This window comes from Silurus aristotelis (assembly GCF_946808225.1).
Source record: "Silurus aristotelis genome assembly, chromosome: 27".
In the NCBI taxonomy this organism is placed as follows: Eukaryota; Metazoa; Chordata; class Actinopteri; order Siluriformes; family Siluridae; genus Silurus; species Silurus aristotelis.
The window spans coordinates 11507643-11530961 of record NC_139600.1 but is presented as its reverse complement, the minus strand read 5'-3'; the positions used below and the strand labels follow the sequence as shown (position 1 = coordinate 11530961).

Here is a 23319-nt window from a genome sequence, read left to right as displayed (position 1 = left end):
CCGCTGACTGTGACCTTAAGGCTTTCTTTGGTCTAATTAGGTCTTTCCAGAGTTTAAATTTAAAATGGTGGGTCTGCTGTTTGACCTGGAAATTGGGGAGATCAGAAAAAACAGTCTAAAGAAAGCTGAATACCTGTTAGAAGCCAAAATGTAGACAGTTTTGCAAAGTACTGTTTTTATTTGAGAAAACACTGGCCATATGAGCTATTTACAATTTGTGAGTTATTATGGAGAAGATAAAAGAGTTGTACAGGTACAAGTAAGGGGGAGAAGACAGGAGATGACACCACCACCAGTTCCTGGCTTTCACAACACAGACATTTGCCTTAGGCAGCATCAGCAAGTTTTTCAGTTTGCTAACACAACCCTTAAGGAGCAAGTAAAGTCAAACAAATCACATTTTAGACAATTTTACTAATTTGTAAGGTTATGGTTATAAGTGTTTAAAGCAGGATTTTAAAATCTCTGCTATACTCAGTAGAAGATCCATAAATATGAAAGTTTATTGATTATTTGAGAATAATATGATAGTAAATTTCCTTATAGCTTGTAAATCTTCATAAATACAGCCAGTGATTTTCTTTTTTTGTTTGGCTTGTTTGTTTAGCCTCATCATTATAATGGAGGTGGTAGCTCAGTTACTGATTGGAAGATTGGGGTTCAAGCCCTGGTATTGTCAAGCTGCCAATCTTAGGGCCCTTGAGCAAGGCCCTTATCCCCCTGTGCTCCAGTGGTGCTGTAACATGGCTGACCCTGAGCTCTAAACTCAGTTTCCTAACATGACAAATTTACTGTACTGTAAAAAGTACATATTACAAGTATAATGCACCTCTCTGCATTAGACTAATGCTACATTCAGTTGGCTCCATCATTCATATTTGCATAAAGATAAACGTTTCTCAACTTTGTTGTGTCGCTGAACATTCTCACATCTAGTCACCAATGGTTGCCGTCATTCACAACGTCTGAAATCGGCAGCTTACGTTGAACAAGACTGGTCTCCAGTTGCCTTGTTGCTGCGGGTCGCTGTATGTTTGATAATTAATCAACTATAGGACTTATGTATAGGATTTTTAATTAGAAACTGATAACTGGTAGAAGTGTGGAAAGTTCTTTAATAAATAGGCATTTATGAAAACATACAACACAAAGACATATTCTAATATCAGGGAAGTGCATTTGGCAGATGTGCAAGGCCACATGGTTTGTAAACATTTAAAGTGCAGCATTAGCTGTACAGGAATTATTTTATTCTTCAATCACATTTTTCCAACTACAGAACGAGGTACTGTTGCAAAATCATTTTCTTTTTTGCAGATTTCTGTCTGAAATTCATCTCACTTATTACTCATTTCCTAAGGTATAAAATTGATAAAGGCAGGGTATATAATATCAAATACATAATTAGCAATGCAGCCTTCACAGATAGGATTCTGAGTGATATCCATACAGTACAGGGTTTGAACAGTTTTCTCAATAGCGCTTATTGGTGCTGTGATGGTGGATCAGTGTTGATGAAGTAAGTGGTAAGCTGTCCTTTTCCTTTCACGTTAACGATGCCTCTCTTGGTCACTGTGAAACCAATGCTCTCAACCACCTGCGCAGTTTCTTCAGTCACCTAAAGGAGGCAGCAAACAACACTTACAGCAGGGGTCACCAACATGGTGCCCTGGGCACCAGGTAGCCTGCAAGGACCACATGAGTAGCCTGCGGGCCTTTACTAAAAATGTTCCTACTTTGTTAATCATTGTTGATAATGATTATGATAAATCATTAACATGATCAGTGTCTTCACATAGATGAATATCATTAATTATTAATAATAACATAATAAAAGGTAAATTGAGCAAATTTGTTATTTCAGATCAAGCTGAAAAATCTGTGTGTATCAAACTGGTAGCCCTTTACATTAATCAGTACCCAAGAAGTAGCTCTCAGTTTCAAAAAGGTTGGTGACCCCTAATTTACAGAGTCAATCCCAAAACTGCACCTTTAAAATCTTATATAAAGAGCTGAATTACACCAAGCAAACAAACATCCTTTTAAAAAAATATGTACATTAAGTTAAGAAGAGGGAACAATTATACAATAGTTTTAGGGCTGTCAAAAGTACCGCGTTAATAACGCTTTAACGCAAATTAATTCTAATTCTAATTCTAAAGTCTAATTTTATCAACGCGCGATTAATGCAGCAAGCAATTCTGTTTAACCATTTTTTATTAAAAATAAAAATAAATAAACATAAAGGAGGCTAAATTGAAAGCTTCAACTCAACACATTTATTCATGGCACCCTTTCTTTACTCAGATATTTAAAAATGTATAAATTTAAGGGAAAATCATTTTTGATCACTAAACATTTGTTTACTGATGCGCCAAGTCTCAAATCAAGCAACAAAATTCGCCATGATGCACACATCCGGCAGTTAAAACCGTCCGTGTGGAAACATTGCCAAAGTTCTGTTTGGTGTTTTGATGATTTAAAACACCATAATTACTTTAAAACCTTTACAATAATTTTTTGTCTTTATGCTTTATTTTGAGTATGGTTTCACTAATAATAAACATAAATTTGCATAAAGCATCCATATTTGTCCACATGCCCATTTTGATTAGAGTATTAAAACCTTGAAAAGTATTCATTTAAGGTACATTTAGAACAGATAAAAATGTATGATGAAGTTTTGGTTAATTGTGAGTTAACTCATGACAGTCATGCGATTAATCGGGATTAAATATTGTCATCGATTGAAAGCCCTAACAGTATTTTAGCTTAAGCTTAACAATATCAAGTATTTTTATTGTAGTATAATCTGATTATATCAGTGTCAGCTAACTTGTATCTGCCATATACTGTATTACTCCAGCTATCTGACTAAAGATGACTGAAATATGACTGTTTGTAATTATTTGATTTCCTCATCTCTTTCCCACCTGTATTTTATTTAGTACACCAGTGCTGTCCATTCTGCTGGCTACATTCACAGCATTTCCCCAGATGTCATACTGAGGTTTATGAGCTCCAATTACCCCGGCAATGACAGGACCATGGTTAATTCCTGAAATAAAGAATAGAGTACAAAAAAAGCAGTACAGTTTTTATCAAAGAATGCATTATGATTGAAAACCCATTAAAGTATGTACATTTATTCATTAATTATCAGCACCCTCTTTGTAGTAGATCCTGAGCCTACAGTATACATTGTGATTTCCATACTCTACATTCTAAACAAAAGTGATTTAGTGAGAAACAGTTCTTAGGGTGGAAACACCTTGTTTATGAGAGACATCAGAGATGCAATGTCAGACTGGTTTAAACCCACAGATAGGCTGACTCAAATAACCACTCTTTACAACTGTGATGAGCTGAAAAAAATCTGAGAACACTGAACCAGAAGGTGGATGGAGCCAAAGACCACATTAGGTTCAATCCTGTCAGCCAAGATCAGAATCTGAGGCTATCATGAGTGCAGACTCTGCAAACTTTACAGATTACGATTTGAAAAAATCATTGCTTTTCAGAACCACCATAGCCTTTATATCTACGCAAATGACCTAATCAATTTGTTAACAACTTGCAATGCATAGTATACAGCATACAGTATGTCTGGTAGGAAGTGAAACAGAAGAGGTTTCTGTGGTAGTTTTTAGAAATATATATATTATAAAACTATACAGAAAATGTAAAATATTCAGTGTAAACATCTTTCACAAGCCATTACAGATGTATGTTCCTGATTATTCACTGTACCTATCCTGAGTTTGAAGTTGTTGAACGAATGCCTGTTGATGTTTTCCAGTCTCCCCATCAAAGCCATGGCGAAGTCCACCATACTTCGTACATTATGCTTGCATGCATTACTGTCCTACAAGAAGTGACAGATCAAAAGAAAAAAAAGAAGCTTTTTTTCTCCCTGGGTGTAGAAATAGTTTTACAAATGTATTATTTTCTTTAATATAAAATAGAGAAATGTATATTTATTTTTTTACTATATTACAATTTAAGTTTTATTTTTGGTAATGTTTTAGTTAAATAGTTCTAACGAAAGTTTAAAGAGCAGTGAATTGGTGTTTATCCTTTATAAATGGAATGTGGAAATACATAATGAACATAATGTAACACCAGTAAAGGCAACAAGTGCTGCCTTATTGCCAGGGGCTATATTCCACACCAAACCCTAACATAGGTCACATCACTACCAGTGATGTATGGAAAAACACATCCAAAATGTGTTCTCTGTTGCTTAATTTTCATTTAATTTACTACAATACTCTATTTCAGTATGCAAATGAGATTTCCCCTAAAAGACATCTTGGTAAATAGTGTGTATACTGCACAAATACAATTATGTTCCAAAATGACATGTCCATTTTACCAGCTTGCACATATATAAAATATGATTTTTTCTCTGAACACAAGTTTTACTTAACTTGTGCTTTACTAAAATTGCTACAGATATTTCCAAACAAAGGGGAACCTAAATCACTAGTAAATAAATACTTATAATGTAGAATATTTCTAGCCAAAGCTCATCTATAAAATTAGACATATAAATCTTCTTTCTGTTTATTGTCTCACTATAATAGATTACATTATTAGTAATAGTAATTACTCTGCACTACACCTAGATTTAAAACTAGCCTGTCTGTGTAGCACATTCCAACAATCGCAAACAAACCTACCAAATTAAAAAATAATGAGACATTTTATTTAAATCGAGGTACTTATTGTTAAAAGACACACCTTCCCATAATTTACTTTTAGTTTTCTTACCTTTCGCTCCTCTTCTGTGTTGGGTTTGGTCAATCCAGCAGCAGCCATGTATGTGGTGCCAATAGTTTTAATTTTTTCAACTACACTGAATTTGGGCTTGCTGAGGAGCTTAAGAGTGAACAAAAGAAAAGACGAGATAGGTCAGATACTCTAACGTGAAAGCAAGGCAAAGAAGGTCATTTAAATTACTTCAGTTACTTTAATAGCAACACTATTAGTAACAATTGACAATTTCATAAGTCAGCTTTCCATGAATCCATATCTAGAATAAGGTCCATACTGAGCAAGTGGCAAGCAAAAACTCTTTTATGCTGATGGCATGATGAAGAATCTTTGATAGAAAGCAGACTCAAAGGGGAACCTATTCTCTCCAGCTTGACAACAGATTATAATAGGAATTATAAAAATGTTTTACCTCATCAAAGTCTGTGATAATTTCATTGAGGAATCGCAAACACTCCAGGCCATCTCCATTTATATTGCTTTCTGTATAGAATTCTTTAAACTCTGGCACTGAGGCAAACATCACACACACAGCTTCACAAGACTGACTGTACAAGTCCTGAAAGAAAAACATACAGGTGGCAAATAAAATTGAAAACTAGAGGATGAATTATGTAGAAGAAGGTAAACAGTATTTGCTTTGCAAGAATTTGGCCCTGAGTCATTAATGCTGATTTGTGTGATGTGTTTTTTACTCTATTTGTAAGGCTACATAGGCTGCAAACAAACCAATAACCATATTCATTTCTGTGGGCTTTTTAATCATCGTTATGTAGGTATCCAGTGTTTAAATAATTGTTCAATCAATATACAAGAACACATTTTTAAATGATCGAATGATTAAATCTGATTTGTCAGATTTTTTGACAGACCCAACTACAGTACAAGGCAAATCAAAAGTTTATGTTAATGTGACAGTTTATAAATACCAGTTTATATTATAATAATAGTTGGAGTCTCCAGTGTCAGTACTGTCAGAGTTAAGGCTGTTCCTTTTGAATTTCTGACAATTTATAATAAAATTGATAACAAATTTTTTTCCAAGGATGTTTAATAACATTAAACTTTATTAAACGTAGTACTGAACAGATCACATTATTCACTTTTGTTTTCAGTTAATGTATGTTCCATTTTTATGTGTCATACTTGTATTACCTGATTGGGGACAATTTTGCCAATGAAGAAGTCAGTAACATGACTAGGCAGCAGATTTTCGAGGAGGAGCTTGTTGACGTTTTCAGTCATCTCCATCTCCTCTCGTTCTTTCTCAAAACATTTTTTAAGGAGGAACTCGACTCGACAGGCCAACTCGTCCTAACAAACATTTACACTGGCAGCTTATAATGAACAGTCCTAAAATACTTACAGTGTTATATCACATGAAAGTAGAGTCACCTACAATAGGTATACAAAGCCTACCTGCCGAGCAAGAATTAGAAAGGTGAAGTAGAAAATGCAGAGCCAAATGCCTGACATAATCTTAGGCTCCTTTAGAATTCCAGGTCTAACACGGGAAAACAGAAACAGGTTCAGTATTATTGCAGGAATATTTTTACTTTGTTAACATGAAAAGCCTTTTTTCTGCACCTGACTGTATTAAATCAATAAATGTTTGTTCTTACTTGATGGAACCGTTGTAGAGTTGCAGTACGTAGCAATCCGAACGAGGCGCATACACATACAGAAAGAGAGCGAGGTAGACAACTAGTGCGAGGGTCAGGAGAAAGAGTTTAACGGAAAACCAGACTCGTACAAACACCACCACCCCCAGCATCGCCAATATACAGCAATGCAGATAATACTGGAGAAACACACACAAAAAAACACACAAGAAAGGTCCATCAGTGACAAATTTATTGCAATCTAATGTTAGAAAATCTATATATAATCTATGTCCTTACTATACTTCTAGCACTAATATGTAATCGCAAATATGTGAATGACCCACAATATTACACTATATGGACAAAGGTTTGTGGACACCTGACCATAAGTCGCATTTGCATGTGCTTTTTGAACATCCCAGTCCTGTGGAGTGTTCTGTGGAGATTTGTGCCATTAATAAAGTTTAGGTTCTGATGAAGGGCGAGGAGGCCTGGGGGGCAATCAGCCTTCAAATTCATCCCAAAAGTGTTCAATAGGGTTGAACTCAAGATCATTCACTCCAACCAATGTATATAAACCATATACACGGGGGTTTGGAATGGAAAATTATATGCTACTGCATCCAAATACACCCTATACAATTGCCTGCCCCAAACTTTGTGGTAACAGTTTGTGGTAACAGCCTTAAATGGCTGTAAAAGTCAGGTGTCCCAATACCTTTGTCCATATAGTGTATATTCTGTCTATACTGTGAAATTAGGAAGATATGTTGTGTAGTACTATTTATATATTTCTCAAAATGAACAAAGAAAACAGGATAAACATTTCATAACATAATCCTAGTATCCCTACCGGTACAGAATAGAGATTTAGATGATCAAATGTGATGGCACTGTCAGTGGAGTTTAGGCAGTTATCACCTGGAATAAACACCTGAAACATGGCAAAAATTAATTCTAGGTGGAAGACCAGAGTAAGCATTTGTGTAGATGTAAATGTGACAGTGTGTGCAGATATCCTTACCAAATTCAGAATGGCCATTAGTAGTGTGATGAGGAGACAGGTGAAGATCAGGATTAGCCTCAGCACCGTCTTGGTGACCATTCCACATGGTAGTAATGACATCCATTTTATGCTAGGTGAGATCTTAGTGTTCCACTGCAGAAACACACATACAAATAGGGATAATAAGGTTCTTGTATTTTATTTATTTATTTATTTATTTATTTATTTTACTTTATTACAAATACCATGCGCAAAAATGTATGAAAATTATGTACAGAATTATATAAATCCCAAAGTCTGCTTATTTTTCTCTGATCTCTATCATCCACAAGCCATTAATGCTCAATGGATGCTTTGCCACCTGCAAACTTCTCAATGTAAAGTTTTAATCCTAGAAACTGTAGGTAAATCCAAAGTGGGCAATTTTCTGAAAAGCTCTAACCAGCCTAATTGTCTAAAATGTACTTTATTTACTGAAGTTCTAGACTGCATATTCTTTTTCGCTTCGTGCTGCTGCCATGTGATTGGCTCACTTGAGGTGTTCTTAATTAATAGTGGACATAATAGTTACCTTCACAAATCCAAGGCTGATTACCAGCAGTATTAGCAACTGAACAGGTAAGGTGACTCCATATGATATCGCCAGAGGTGTATTTCTTCAGTTGTAGACAGACAGACAGACAGACAGACAGACAGACAGACAGACAGACAGATAGATAGATAGATAGATAGATAGATAGATAGATAGATAGATAGATAGATAGATAGATAGATAGATAGATAGATAGATAGATAGATAGATAGATAGATAATTAATATCATTTGAAAGTTGTCACTTTAAAGAGGTTTATCACTTCAGTTCATTCAAGACTTTCATTAAATCAAACGTATCGCACTTTTGAGAGGTGAGCATCTGTACGATGAATATGACAATGAAGATAACAGCCAGACAGGCTGCAGACTGATGGATATCTTTTACATCACTCTGCAGATACTTAAAGAAAAGAAAACATAAAAAGAAATTATGATCAATTGTCTTTATATTTTATTGTTTTATTGTTAATAAAGACACATAGTAAAGAGCTGGTGTCCCACCTGCTTCTCCATATTTAGATCCCGGAAAAGCAGTGTCAACCAATTGAGTTTCTTGGTTTTTGATCTATAAAATAATAAAGACACATCAGTAAAACATTGTGTGTGTGTGTGTGTGTGTGTGTGTGTGTGTGTGTGTGTGTGTGTGTGTGTGTGCGTGTGTGTATATTCTGATTCTTATATTCTCTCACCCTGAAGTGTCTAGTGGGGGATCCAGTGACACACTTGACCCATTTTCGGACACAAATGAATGCCTGAAAGGAAAAGTAGAAAGAAAGACAAACAATTTGACATAATCAAGAGCCACGATTGGACAAAAACACAATTTAATGTTAAATCACAGCAAGCCTGTGCTTCATACCTTCTTTCCCGTTCGGAAGTATATGGCTGATGGTTTACTGATTCCTGTAAATCATAAAAGTGCAATAAAAAAGTCACTTGTGAACTTTGAAGACATGGCATATTTTAAATATTAAAAAGTACATTAAAAGATCATGGTATACCTAAAGATATCTTCTGTGCATTTAAACTAGCTAATGTTTATTGTGGTCACACAAGTCTACAAGGATTTATTAAAGCCCACAAGACACACTATATATTATAATGTGTCTGAATTGGAGTCGTATTTACTGCATAATCCACAATTCGAAGCTATGTGTTATTTTTGTTTTGATGTCTCAGTGGACACATTATATTGCTTGGATAGTTCTGCTATATAATTAAATATTTATGCACAAAAAAGAGCCAAAGGCCTTGCTGGCTTTTTTTTGGGACTGCAAGCTGGACCTAAATGCTAATTTCTGAGCAATTCTAATTTCTAAGCAATACTTTTTTAACCTCTGCAATAGGCAGACATCATTTCAATTCAATTCAATTCAATTCATTTTTATTTGTATAGCGCTTTTAACAATGAACATTGTCTCAAAGCAACTTTACACAGATAATGCGGTGATTAAAAATAAATATGTTCTTTATGAGTAAGTTTGTCCCTGATGAGCAAGCCGGTGGCGACTGTGGCAAGGAAAAATCATTTCTCTGGGCTGCCTTAAAAACAAATTAATTCCTACATACTCTGCATGTTAGGTTTTTGAAGTCTCCTTATGAGAAGTCATTGGATATGGACATTTACAACTAAGGTAGTTCTGGTAAGCTGAAAACGGCACACAATATAAAGATAAAATATTGAGCATGTCACCAAATAGATTAAAACTCAGGTAACGAGTCTGGTTAAAAAATGTAGACATTATAGATATTTGTGTAAACATTTTAATGAGTGAAAGTAAAAAGTTATAATAAAAATTAATATTGAAATAAAGTACTGATACCAGAAAAATTTATTTAAGTACAGTAACAGAGTATTTGTACTTCATTACTATCCATCTCTGTATTTGACACTATAAGAAGTTTTAGTTTTAGATAAAACAGCATGTTCTCAAGTTAAGTTCATAAGAATAGAGAGAACTCACTGTGTCCCCTTGAGGCTCACTGAAATCACGCAATGGGCTGAGGGGAGCGTCCTCTGCTCGGTTGAGTTCTGAGAAGGGGTTGATGCTCTTCCAGGACTGTAGATACTGAGACATTCTCACTGATGCTCGCTGCTTTTGTCTACTACTTGTAGCCAGCATGGTCTATGCGTATAGAGAAAAACAAGAAGCAGCCAATTGTCACTCTGCCACTACCGTTTTTTAAACAACCTCCCAAATAATCAATGAAAATGTGTAACTACCTTTGGTTTTGTGTCAGTGCTGGTCTGTGTGCTAGGGTCAATCACTAGGTATGTCTTCCTGCCCTCCAAAGCAGAATCCCGACTGGCTCCGTTTCCCTCTTCAACTTGATATGCCCCACCTAAGTTTCCAAGAGTCTCTTCTGTAATGTGAACCCTTCTATAACGGCAAACATATTTATAAAGAAAATGCTTTTTAAAAACACATATCAATGTGGCAATATAAGTATTAATCACTGTATCATTTTCCAAAAATGTTGGTCTGCTGCCAGTTTTGAGGATGTCAGAAAACAGGTATTGGTTTACTTCAGTAGCAAGAAAAAAACATGATTTAAGCCCTAAATTGTATTTAATATTAAAGCTGATCATGTGATCATACAGTCTAGGGTTTTCAGTACAACACGACACAAAAAAAAGTCAGAGAATGCATTACACAACTGTGTAATTATATTGTTATTTTTCTTAAAGAGAAAAAAACGTATGATTGTCATGATTTTATGATTAGTTGTTCACCATGGCACAATGAAACCAGGCTCCACCCGATTAGTCTTCAGATGACTTACCCCGGAATACCTCCAGACTCCATGCGGTTGGCTAGAGTGACGTCATTTGACCAGACGTCGTACTGCCACTTGAGCAAGCCGATTACCCCGCAAAGCACGTTTCCTGAGTGCACGCCAACCCTCATGCTGATCTCCACACCTGTCGCCTCCCTCAGCTTACTGTGAAAAACACGACCAAAGGTTATTTCTAGGACAATGAACGCAGTTAGTGCATTATCAAGGTCAAAATTAAAAAAAGAGAATGAGGCATAAATAGATATAATTTGCCTTTAAATTTTTTAAAACCATTACACCACTGCGGTTGAAATATTGCTCACTATCTGCATTTTGATAATCTGAATTTTATATCTTTTCTTTGGTCTTGACATGTCTGGTTTAGTAGAGGAAGCTGAATATGTTAATGTGTTATTGAACAAATCAAGAATAAAAAATGTTGTGCAGGTATCGAATACTGACCAGGGGTGGTGGTGCATAGGCTCCTACCCATTGATTCAGAATTTATTAATCTATCACTGTTGATATATATAGTGTTTGACAAGTACTTTTTTGAAGTCTCACAGTATGATTCATAGCCAAATCCTCAGAGGGTTTTTTTTTGTGTACTACTTTTTAAAGTAGTTTTAAAAATCAGAAATTTTACTTTTACTTAAGTATGTTTTGTTTGAAGTATTGTACTTAACTACATTTAATAATATCTGTTACTGAGTAAACAAATAAACAAATGTAATGCAAAGAGAAAAGAATTGTGCCCCGGAAACTACTGCACTGATAGATGGACGGAGAACAAACACGCTAAAATCACAAGAAAGAAAGATTGAGACGGACAAGACAGACACCAGTGATGCAGAACCAGCTAAAAGCAAAATGCTGCAAATTGGAAGTTGTTGAATGAGTGCGACCACTGTTTTAATTCTGAATCTATATTTGAAATTGCTCTCATTATCATAAATGACATTACAACAGGACATTTTCTTTTTTTTTGCTGTGATAGTAAATGATGCACATTAGCCTGTTTTATTTTTTATTACACATTCATTTGTAAAGGTGTTCCTTTAATTAAAAACAATTACTTTTAGATTTATATCTTGTATTATTGAAATACACTTTAATCCCCAACCTCACCCTTAAAAAAGTAACTTGGTACATTTTACTTTAAGTAAATTTAAACGATCCACTTTTTAATTTTACCTGAATAGATTTTTAAACAGGAAACTTTACCTGTACTTGAAATTTCAATTGAAGTAAGAATACTTTAATATTGTATTACTCTTTCCACCTCTGCAGATCCTAACACTTTAGCTTTTCTTCCTCCTGTCATTTCCACACCTACTGACCTTTTCTGCATTATTTTTAAACTACTCTACATATAATGCTTAAAGGCATCATCCCTTTAAAAATGGGATACCGGGGCTTGAACCCCCAACCTTCCGATCAGTAACCCAGTACCTTAACCACTGAGCTTTGGAATATCAGTCAAAGGTCTATTTCTGTGAAAGTAGGCAGGCCTTGATCAAGTTAATTGATGATCATTGGTGTGTATAGACATAAAAATCTATGGCATAAGAATGCACACACTGTAAACCAGATTATTCAGCAAAGGACAGCTATGCCACTGTAACCAAGACCATTATGACTGACTTTATGGCAGTGCACATATCCAGTCCCATCTGTACACAGTTGCGTGCATGGTTAGGGTTCGCATCTGGAAGACCTGAAACGCAGTAGTAGCAGTCACCCAGAATCTTGATACGTAGACAGTCATTTTTCTGCAAAGCGAGCAAGTGTGTGAACAAAAAAAAAACATTTCCTGAGCCTGATTTTGTTAAATGTATTATTTTGTGACATAAAATGTTCCAGATTAGGAGCAACGCAAATGAACAGTGCAACAGAAGTGTTCACCTTTGCAATATCGTCGAACTTGCCAAAGAGTTTGTTAAGGACGACGACAAGTTCCTCGGGAGTGTAGGTGCTGGCAAGAATGGTGAAACCTACAATGTCTGCATACAGAATACTGCAGAAAAGAACAACAAGCCTCATTTCAGCTATTTGAATCTGTTAACGTATGCCAGCATTCAGGGTATAAGTTTATTTGACTACTTGAGCTGTCACCTGACGTCTTTGTGCTGCTTGACATACAAGTTGTGGAAGTTTGGCATGTTGTCGGGTCCTGAAAATGTTTTTGAGAGGCTTTTGACAACCTCCCCTTTGAGCTCCATGGCAATGCCTCGCGGCAGCACGGACAGGAGGAGGTGTTCCTGTGGAAAGGGGCGGGACTTAAATGATCTGTGTTTTTTTCTTCTTCTTCGGTTTAAGTTAATAGTAGAATAGAATAGCCTTTATTTGTCACATATACATTACAGCACAGTGAAATTCGCTCTTCACATATTCCAGCAAGGGCCCAAGAAAAGCAGCTCGGCAATACCGGGGCTTGAACCCCCAACCTTTCGATCAGTAACCCAATACCTTAACCACTGAGCCCTCCCATTGTGATCATACTGATCATTGACCAGATCAAATACATTTTGAACTTTGCACAACACTAATCTCTTATACTGCCACTTGCAATGAGTGTGTATGCGTGTGTTTATGTATACCTGATCACGCTTCTGTGTTGCTCTTTTGGAGCGGTTGTAGCTAAAGGCTTCTCGGCTAATGGTGGACTTTCTGCGTGCATTCTCAGTAAGCCAGAGGTGAAAGAGTCCCACGCAATTGATACACACAAACAGCACTGTATTTGCTACGATCTAAAAAAGAGAAGGTTTTTATAACTGCTAATCCTTTTGACAAGCACAAACATACACGTGTACATTTTGATTATATTTTGCAGATTCATAAAACCAAATGAATAGCCTAAATCCTAACAAAATTATAGGACAAAATTAGATACCCTTTTGAATATATTTTTTCATATATGCCTGAATGGAAAATGAGACAGGATGCAAATGATGATGTTTAGCATCAAATGTAAATATGTGTCTTAAATGTTGTGTGTCGGTGTCTGTTTTATTTTTGTGGGTAGCCTGTGAATTTCTAGCTGTTGCTCATTTGAATAATTTTGCATTTGACTCTTAACACTCTCCTGTACTTTTATGGCTGTGCGTGTATCTTACCTGCACTTCCACATCTCGTGGCCTAGGGCTGCTGATGGACACAATGACGCTAATGATGATGATGTGACACAAACTGGCTCCGATTCCAAAGATAATAGCCCACCAAAGAGTAAGAGGCAAGATTGTGTATACTGATAGAGAGAGAAAGAGAAAAAATGGCACCTAAGAGAGACAAAGAGTGTGAGACACAGATATAGACATGGGTTATATAGTGTTTAATAAAAACATTGTATACTACATGCAATAGGTAGATTTTTCAGATCTATTATATCAGATGTATAAGTTCTATAGGCATGTAGACCAGGTTATTATGCTTATTCTTCAGGGATTAAATGACATAGACATTCAAATAAAGCAAAACGACTTCAAGACTTTAGTTAAGCAATCAGTTAATATGCTGAGTCTGTAAATAGAGGATGTTGTTGCACAGTAGTTATTGCTAGTATTCCTTGAAGCTGTATAGTTTTTTTTTTAATTAATTTTCGAGTTCTGCTAGTTAGATTTGTTAGCATATTGCTTTAGTTCCATTTTTGTATGCTACAGATGTAGGAACTACTTTTGTATTTTACTATTGTGTTCTGAAACCATATTTAACCAAATTCTTCACACAAAATGATGCAATGGTATTATTTCTTATATTATTTGATAAAAAAAAAAAAATAATAAGGTGGATGTAGGTGGGTTTTGTTCATTTTGCACAAATTAGATAATCATTTTAAGAAAATCATAATAAGATCCTTATCCATTAACATATATTTTAAACTTTTAAGCTTTTGGAATTGTTATGCATTTACGGGTGTAAAACCGTGTTAAACAGGGTATTGTTATGTGTCTATCACATGCTATTCTGAATTTATCAGCCTTCCTGATATATGACTAATCCTCTTGATAATAATTTCACTGGCTAGTGGAGGAGCTATTTAAAGAAACAGGTAAAAATGAGACTGACTTGTTCCCATGCTGTGATGACTTTGTCGGTGAAGATGAAGACAATGGCAATGATGAATAGTGTGAACCAGATGGAGAGCGCAAGCATCTGTTCACACCTGCGCAAGGTGGGCAGACATGGCAAACACACCAACAGCGGGACATAAAGACAGAGAACAACACACACCACTGCTAATGCTCCTACATAACCATTGATATGCTATAGAGAGATAAAAGGTAGAAAAAAAGAAGAACAAAATTAGTAAATTCACTAAAACTTTTCTTAAAGCTAATGTTCATATTGTTACATGACAACCCATAATGACAAGTGACATGTAATAGTAATGATCTAAATAAACACTGAGGTTACAGATAATGAGTGGGTAATGTGTGAGTGGGTACACCTGCTGGTGATCAAAAATTAAGTGTATTTATAACCTGTTTGCATTTCATTGAGTGTCTTGTGAAAAAGACAGTCAATGGGTGCAGTGGTCTCTATGATCATGATCAGTGAGCAGACCTACAACATCAGAATTGTGTGCTTTTTCTTCTTTTTTTTAAGGCATTAAATGGAGGAAATACTAAAATAAATATCGTTAAGTATCACAACTCTATCCATTGCCTGCCTGTTTCCCAAACTTTTACTGTATAAAGGCTTATTCCATCAATCATCAGCTGACAAATGTTTTGATTAATACAGTTTAAATGTAAGAAATAACAGCTTAGTCATAAACATGCCAATATGCATAAATATTTATTTATAATAAATAAGTAACGACTTTTATGATAGAATGAAAAGAATTGATAAATACTTTTTTTAAATGTTTTTTTGTGAAACTGAATGAATTTGGGTCTGATGTTTAAAACGTCACATTGTTACAATAATATAAACGTCATAACACAATCGTATGCAAATAAAAATCCAGGTCACATGACTTAGGGCTGTTTTGTGGGGTTCATCGGAATTAATTAAAGGCTTTATAACAGCTGATGCTTATTAGAATAATTGTTTATATTGAATTATATCAGTGGTCAGTCAATGCTTATGCATGTCATATAAGTAAAATGTTACTACAAAACTTTTGCACACAACAGAGAGCTAGATCAAGAATACGGTATGAATATTACATTACAATTGGATAAGATATTAAATGGATGACTGAATAGATTAATTCCTTCATTTCTTTGGCTTACTCTTTCAGTAGCAGCGATGACAACGATGAGGGTCACACAAAATATGATGATCAATACCAGGCCTGGTACAACAAATGGTGTGTCCTCCAGGCACTGCAGAAATCCTAGCCGCACTGCCTGGTAAAAGCGAGATGCCCCTTTGGCAGCACTGCGCTGGATTTTCACACTCTGACTCTCAGGTACTCCAGTGACATCTGGCTCTGCTTCTGTACAATCATGGTTAGTTCTGCGGGATTGTAAGCAGTTCCCAGGAGCCCTGATATTATTGCGTTCTACATTGGAAAAGACATTCGGGGTTGCACTGGACGTCCTAAAAGATGTGCATGTTTGAAGAGGCTCTGGACTGTTCTCTGTCTTAGCAATACCTAGCTCAATGTTGAGAGGCCTATTTCCATTACCATTGAGTTGTTTTTCCTCATCCTGCGAAGAATAGTGGTCTTTCTGTGTTTTATCTTGCTGACTCTGTTTTCTGATTTGGTTTACATTCCCGTTTTGGTGTGACAAGTCCTCTGGAGTTTTGGTGTTCATTTTAATGCCATCATCTGAGTCATCCTGCATAATGGCTCAATAGAGATCATAAACTTTGTTAGATGCAGATATAATATATAGGCTGCATTAAAAAAGTCTATTAATGACAGAATGGTCAAATCATCCAGTCGTTTGGGCTATGATGAGGAAACACCAGGTTGTCCTCTTAACTTCCAAATGAAATGAAAATCTGCAGACCACATTTCACACTTCAGGCTTTCCTATAGTTAGAAAAAGAACAAGAATAACAATCATTTAAAAAAACATTATGTTATTGCCAATTACTTTCTAAGACAGTCAAAGTTATACTGTGTTTATGTATTAAGGTGAGTGTATGTATGACTGGGTGTTTTTCCTGCCTCATTCCCACTGTTTCTGGGATAAGCTCCAGATTTAATGTGAACCTAACCATAATAAAGCTGTTTGCTAAAAATTTGTCAGAATTCCTTAAAAAAAATGGATTTCACAACCAAGGATAACCATTTTACCTGTAAGCCTTTACCTGTCATTGATACTAAAGTTTGGGAAACTCCTTGATTCCGGTTCTCCAGGACTGGAGCACCACTGACCTACAAAGTATGTTTGCGTTTCTGTAATGAGAACTGCATGATAACGAACCAACAACAGCAAGAAGAATTGTCAAAGGCATTTATGTTCTTCACACACAAACCTATGTGTGGGTGTTTGGTTAACTACACACTATCAGTACACTGACTTTGCATATAGTTTGGTACTAATTTCGACACATATGCAAAAACTCACACACTATCCTTTGTGTTCACTGGGAAGATGCAAACAAGATCATTTTCCTGTGGCAAGATTAGCAACAATCAGCTGAAAAACAACCGGAAAGTAATGCCCAGTGAACATGCCATTATTTATTTATTTACTTATTTATTTGTTTACTTATATGTCTTTTAAGCATTCTTGTTCACCCAATAAGATTTATTGCACATTTGGGCATCATCAGTGACTTGAAAGATGTCTGGGAAATGCAGCCTTGAATTAGCTCGTTTATTCACTTAATCATCCTGCCTTTTTTTCTAAAAGCATCTCTTCTACTGCTAATAAAACACTCACCTATCTGTAAACTATTCCATATACACAAACTGTTTTATTCTGTTAGCTATGAAAAACCTGATGAATTCAGGTAAAACATCATATTTCACAAATACATGCTAATGAAGTGGTTATTACAAAACAAATACAAATTATGAGTCACTATCCACAGTTAATAGTAACTGGAACCAGTAAAAATGAAAAAAGGAAATACTATGTTGAAAAAAAAATATTTGTAAATGGGGAACACTTCTACAGGTAAAAATGGAGAGAGAGAGAGAGAGAGAGAGAGAGAGAGAGAGAGAGAGAGAGAGAGAGAGAGAAGGGAGAGGGAGAGAGAGAGAGAGAGAGAGAGAGAGAGAGAGAGAGAGAGAGAGAGAGAGGGGGGGGGGCGCACCTGCCAACAACATACAAACCTTAAAGTCAAACTTAATAGGAACATGAATTTTTTAATGTTTTAAGTTTTTGACATTTATCTGCATTGTGCTTCTTCCACATAAACATGGTTATATAAATGTTCTAATAAAGTGGGTGGTTGGTGGTGGATGTACAATATTACCTAGTTCTATTTACTACTTTATATTTTGAATTGTTTAAATTATGATAATGTGTGAAATGGTTTCATTCAGCACCTACTTATGATGCGCTCATATTTTTCTTTATCTTTACCTTTAACTTATGCATTATGTAATAAACATTTTGTAAATGTTCCCTTTATCAATTTATTCTCTTTGGATGATTCATGTCATATTATGTTTCCACTTTGTATTGAATCTTTTGAATATGGGTAAGTCAGAACAAAGAGTTTGACCTTTTACTTTAAGACCATGCTGATCTCAATAAACACTTTTTCAAAACCACGGCACAAAATGACGTCAACATCGTCATCAGTTCTTCTTCGGCATAATAGTACTCATGGACATATAGTACCAAATTTCATTTTCGACAATTCTCAAACTAGTTAAGAGACAATTAAGTGCAATGCACGTAACAATATACTTCTTCACCCTGTGGTAATTAGAGGAAATAGAAAAAAAAATTTATAGTGTTTTTGCTCAACGTGTTTCTTAAACAATAAAAAAATGTCTAAAAGGTCAAATGCTCTTAGTGATATGTTCATATTGCTACTAGGTTAATAGTAGATTTTAGAAAAAAAATTAAACATTCAACCCTACAGATTTAAAGCATAACAAAGTATCTATATACAGTTACAAAATACAAAAAATTATGTTTTAAATTAGTATTCAGTGCTGCTTGGTTGGACTTCTGATAGGACAGTTGTGAGTTTATATTGTAGCACCATTAAGCTGCCACTGCTGGGCTCTTAAAGCCCCTTAACCCTTAAATGCTCAGATGTATAAACAAGATAATTGGAAGTTGATCTGAAGAAGGCCATCTGCCATATGCTTTAAATGTAATCTATTTAAGAAATTGAATTATTAAATAATGTTAAAATGTTTTTAGAGTTGATAGCATAAAGTTATATCAAACTTAGCATACATTTGAATAACTAATATTGGCTAAAATGTACAATAAAGCAGTTTTAAGCTTCCTTTTCTTTTTTCACATTTCAAAGAACAGGCCTGGTTTTGTGGCTAAAGAAGCTTCTAGTGATTGCTGTAAACCTATAATAGGTATTTCCTGTATTTCAAATTGACCAGTCATAACAATGAATCTAATGCTGAACCTTTGCTTCCCCTTCAAACATCAATACAAAGGCCTAGAAGTAACAAGAACCCAGAGAGAAACATGTCACTCCGATATGACCGAAAACACTGCTAATTTCAGCAACCACAAATAAAATAATTAAACTGGTCGCGTAACGAATAGTTAATAAATAATTTCTGCTCTTGCAAACAGTTCAGACAAATTTAGAATACATTTTAGAGAGACATAGTCAACAACTGACTGTGCTAAAAATACATTGAATCAATAGGTGAATAATTGTATGGCATTACCTTTGACTTTCCTTTGCCCATGTTCATTGGTCTTTATTTATTTTCATTCCCTGTCTCTCTCACATCTCTCTCTACCAAGCTCGTCTCATTACCCTATCTCTGTGCTCGCGATACATACATACATCTCTGTTTTTCCTCTTCCACCCACTCTCTATTCTGTTCCCTCTTTCTCTCAGTTCATCATATCCCTCCTTTATCATGCTCCTCCTTTATTCCTAAATGCTTCCTCTTTTTTTACATCATCAGGCTTGTCAATGACACAAACCATTACTGCCTAACCATTTGTAAGTCAGGTAGTCCAGGTGCCCAAAAACAGAACTGAAATGTATATATTAAGTCGTGCACATGAAATTGAGTAAAATAGAAACCATAAAGAACATGAGGTATGTGATATTTTGAACATGTAAAGACAATGTATAGAAACACACAATCCATTCCAGGTTCTTTCCTACTTTTGACTATTTTTTCTAATTGTTGACACTTCACAGTTAATAATACTAATATGTAATATTGTAAGTTTAAACCAAAAGTTCAATCACTGTATCAAATTTGGAAACGCTGATAGTTTATTAGAAAGTGCTTTGATTTTGTGCTCACACAATTCCTTGATTGATTTTCTATAATTATATATTCAAACAGAATTCAGATTCATTTTATGATATGGTAATTTATTGCAATTATTTTTTTTTTGCATATTCTACTGAAGTCCTGGAGTACAGTAAACTGGAGTTCTTTCACTTCATATCAAGCAGTTGACTATGCTAATGTTTTTGATCGACTTTCATGGTTTCATATTATTATGGACATATGTTGTGTCGAAATAAAAGTCAAACAGAGTACAGTCAAGACAGACATATAAACAAAAAATACATAATAAAAAAATATATAAATATATTGTTGTAATCTGTTGTTCATTGTTATATATTTAATGCCAAAATTCAATGTTTCAAACTTCTGATGACTTAATTTTAATTCAGGTCAAATTTGAAAAACAAATCCAACTTGCTATACATAAAATCATAAAGCATCGCATTAACTATAATTATAAAACAAATAATCAAAATAGGGTTTACGAGCCACGTCAAAAGATGGAGAAAATATGCTTTAAAAGACGGCTAAAGATGGAATGGACTTCATATAAAATTTAAGTTCTTATAGAATTTATTTCAGACTTTTAAGATAAACTACAGTAATTAATGTGTAATAAACAAATGAAGTTGATTACAAGGAGTTTTGCTTTCTGGTAGGAGAGCAAGAGAGGAGGAATATCAATGGTGTGTGAGGAGCAGGACTATATAGAATTTATACACATAAAAACATATGTAAAAATCTTAACAGAAAGCCAAGAAAGAGCTTACACATAAGGGGAATTAGGATCCCTCTTTTTGGTCCTTGTTAAAAATGTAGCTGCTACAAGGTAGTTTGTAAAACACCAGCATTAAAGTTACAGTAGTTTACCCATGCTGTAATATAAGCCGATATTAATGAACTTTTTGTACAGAGAAATTTGTAATACACCCTTACATTTTCTAACAACAGAAAGAAAAGTAACATCAGAAAGTAAATTAAAAGAAAAATTTTTTATTCCAGACTGTCTGTAGCTAATCGCACAGATGTATCTAATCTCACCAAAACAATGTCTATCTGATATAATTTGCCCCCCAGCTTTAAGAATGTGGCAGCCTGAGTTATATGAAAGAAAATCTTGTCACATTTACCTGTCAAATACACCTTTCCTTGTAAACACACCTATTGCGAGTGCCGTATTTGCTCCATGTTCTCTGACTTTTTCATTTACTGTTGTTTCTTTGTTACCCTGATGTAGAGGAATGCTCCAGAAATAAATTGCTGTTCCATTTTTCCTCACCCAAGCACGTAAAACCAGTTGAACAACACTTTAAATACAGTACAATAAGCCTGGTAAATTTTCAGAATACAAGTAGGCTTGGCAGATCTATTCAAACGGTGGTTGGATTTGTAAGAGGGAAACCACACAGGGGAGTTACCTTAGAAGAGCCAGACAGAATTAGTCAACTGTACTTTCATCAGAGGCAATATGACACGAAGGAACAACAACATTCCTATACTAAAGGCTTTTTATAGCACTTCATCTAATGACTTATTTCTACAATATCTAACATACAATTTCTTTTTCATGTGATACTTTTGTGTACAAAATGATAATAATCCATTGACAGTTATTAATTTTAAAGCACGATTTAGAGAAGTTGTCAGCTTACATTTAAAATGACTTTTTTATTTATTTATTTTTTTAAATAATCACACTTCCCTAGTTTCTTCTCTTTTCTAGTCTTTTATATACACTGATCAGCCATAGCATTAAAACAACTAACAGGCGAATTTAATCAAATTGATTAGCTCACTCCACTGGCACCTTTTAAAAGGTGGGATTACATTAGGCATAACATAACACATTATTAAATAAGTAAACAGTCAGTTCTTGAAAATCCGTTGGAACCAGGAAAAAAAGAGGTGCGAAGAAGAACAACTGGTTAACCAGTGGCAGGGTCATGTGCCCTTGAGGCTCACTGACGTGCATAGAGAACAAGAGCTAGTCCATCTGGTTCAAACCCATTAAAAAGTTGTAGCAGAACTGAAAAGGGTTATGCTGACTATGATAGAAAGGAGGTAGAATGCATTACAGCTTATAGGTTCTGCGTAGCTACAAACTGATCAGAGTGACCATTCTGGCCCCTTTTACAGCCAGGAGCCCCTACAGTGGCATGTGAGCATCAGTATTAGACAGCAATGGAAGAACTGGTTCAGACTGGGCACCTAGGGAGGCGCTGGCACCAGGATACACTATGATAAAATGAGAAGCCAACAGAATAATGCTTTGGACATAATTTTGCTTTTAAATAAAGCATTTTATTACCATTGGCTCAGACCAACACACTTAAAATACATCACAGCCTGCATCAGTCATTCAGATGAACTCCATTTCCCAAATTCCATCAGCTAATAGATTACAGATCGCCTGAATTTGTCATATGATTAGTATCTACTGGTCGGTATTCTGGAACAAATACACTCATTTGGCCAAAAGGTTTCTTAACTAATAATCTCTGCATTTGATAGCCTATTTCTTCTAACTGCGTCAGTGTGCTTGTCTAGAATCAGAATGTTATAGCTTGACTATATTTTTTTGGCCATGTAAGACAGATAGCAGAGAAATCTGGGTCAGAGAAATCTGCGTCAAAATGGCAAGGGTTTTATGTAAAAGTTGATCCCTCTTGTGCAAGCCAGTGGCAACATTAACAAGGAAAAACTCCCTGAGATGGTATGAGGAAGAAACCTTAAAAGGAACCAGACTCAATAGGGAGCCCATACTCAATTAACTGTTGCTCAATGAGGGAGAGGTTCCATGTCTACCACTGCACTAAGAATATGGAATTTCTAGCATTTTTCCAAACACCAATTTGGTCAAATATATGTTTACACAACACTTTTGTGACAAATAGCCTCTTCGAAGAAACAGGCGAAATGTATGTGTAGTTGAACTTGTAAAGACCCATGTATTAAATTGGCACTTATTTTTTACTTTACATTGATGGTGTTTGGCAGATGCCCTTCTCTAGAACAACTTACATACAACCTAATTTATTAACTTACAATAAAAAGTATTTTATTGTTTAAACACCCTGGATTCACTCAATCAGTCACGTGAATAAATTTGGTAGTTTGTTCTTGCGCCATCTAGTGGTAAGACCAATACCTTAACGATATTCATTTAATATTCTCAGGAATATTGAATTGAT

At 35.2% G+C, this 23319-nt stretch overlaps 1 protein-coding gene across 4 annotated transcripts; it reads right to left on the bottom strand.

Moving 5' to 3' along the window:
* Positions 1-1104: 1104 nt before the first annotated feature.
* Positions 1105-21447, bottom strand: LOC310721259 (adenylate cyclase type 4). Of its 4 annotated transcripts, none has more exons than XM_083532762.1 (26): positions 21259-21447; positions 15996-16744; positions 14824-15021; positions 13875-14036; positions 13359-13508; positions 12874-13019; positions 12664-12775; positions 12403-12530; positions 10765-10923; positions 10202-10361; positions 9945-10106; positions 8840-8883; positions 8670-8732; positions 8482-8545; positions 8283-8380; positions 7958-8042; positions 7405-7539; positions 7234-7314; positions 6399-6577; positions 6196-6280; positions 5932-6090; positions 5189-5335; positions 4774-4881; positions 3751-3865; positions 2934-3058; positions 1105-1618 (listed from the first exon to the last, which is right to left on the bottom strand). In XM_083532762.1, the coding sequence occupies exons 2-26, from the start codon at positions 16551-16553 to the stop codon at positions 1484-1486; spliced, it is 3558 nt and encodes a 1185-aa protein (XP_083388888.1). In that variant the 5' UTR covers positions 16554-16744; positions 21259-21447; the 3' UTR covers positions 1105-1483. The 4 variants fall into 4 exon arrangements, with proteins under 4 accessions (XP_083388888.1, XP_083388890.1, XP_083388891.1 ...); XM_083532764.1 differs by having other exon boundaries at positions 10205-10361; XM_083532765.1 differs by lacking the exon at positions 21259-21447 and adding an exon at positions 19541-20146 and having other exon boundaries at positions 10205-10361.
* Between the last annotated feature and the right edge of the window lie 1872 nt (positions 21448-23319).

What these genes read in the sequence shown, in the direction of transcription:
- LOC310721259 (XM_083532762.1), bottom strand. Translation starts at nt 16,553, where the DNA reads ATGCAGGATGACTCAGATGATGGCATTAAAATGAACACCAAAACTCCA. An exon ending in TCATCGCTGCTACTGAAAGA is followed by an intron (nt 15,022 to 15,995) that starts GTAAGCCAAAGA and finishes ATCTCTCTATAG; the next exon opens with CATATCAATGGTTATGTAGG. An exon ending in ATCTAAATATGGAGAAGCAG is followed by an intron (nt 8,381 to 8,481) that starts GTGGGACACCAG and finishes CTTTTCTTTAAG; the next exon opens with TATCTGCAGAGTGATGTAAA.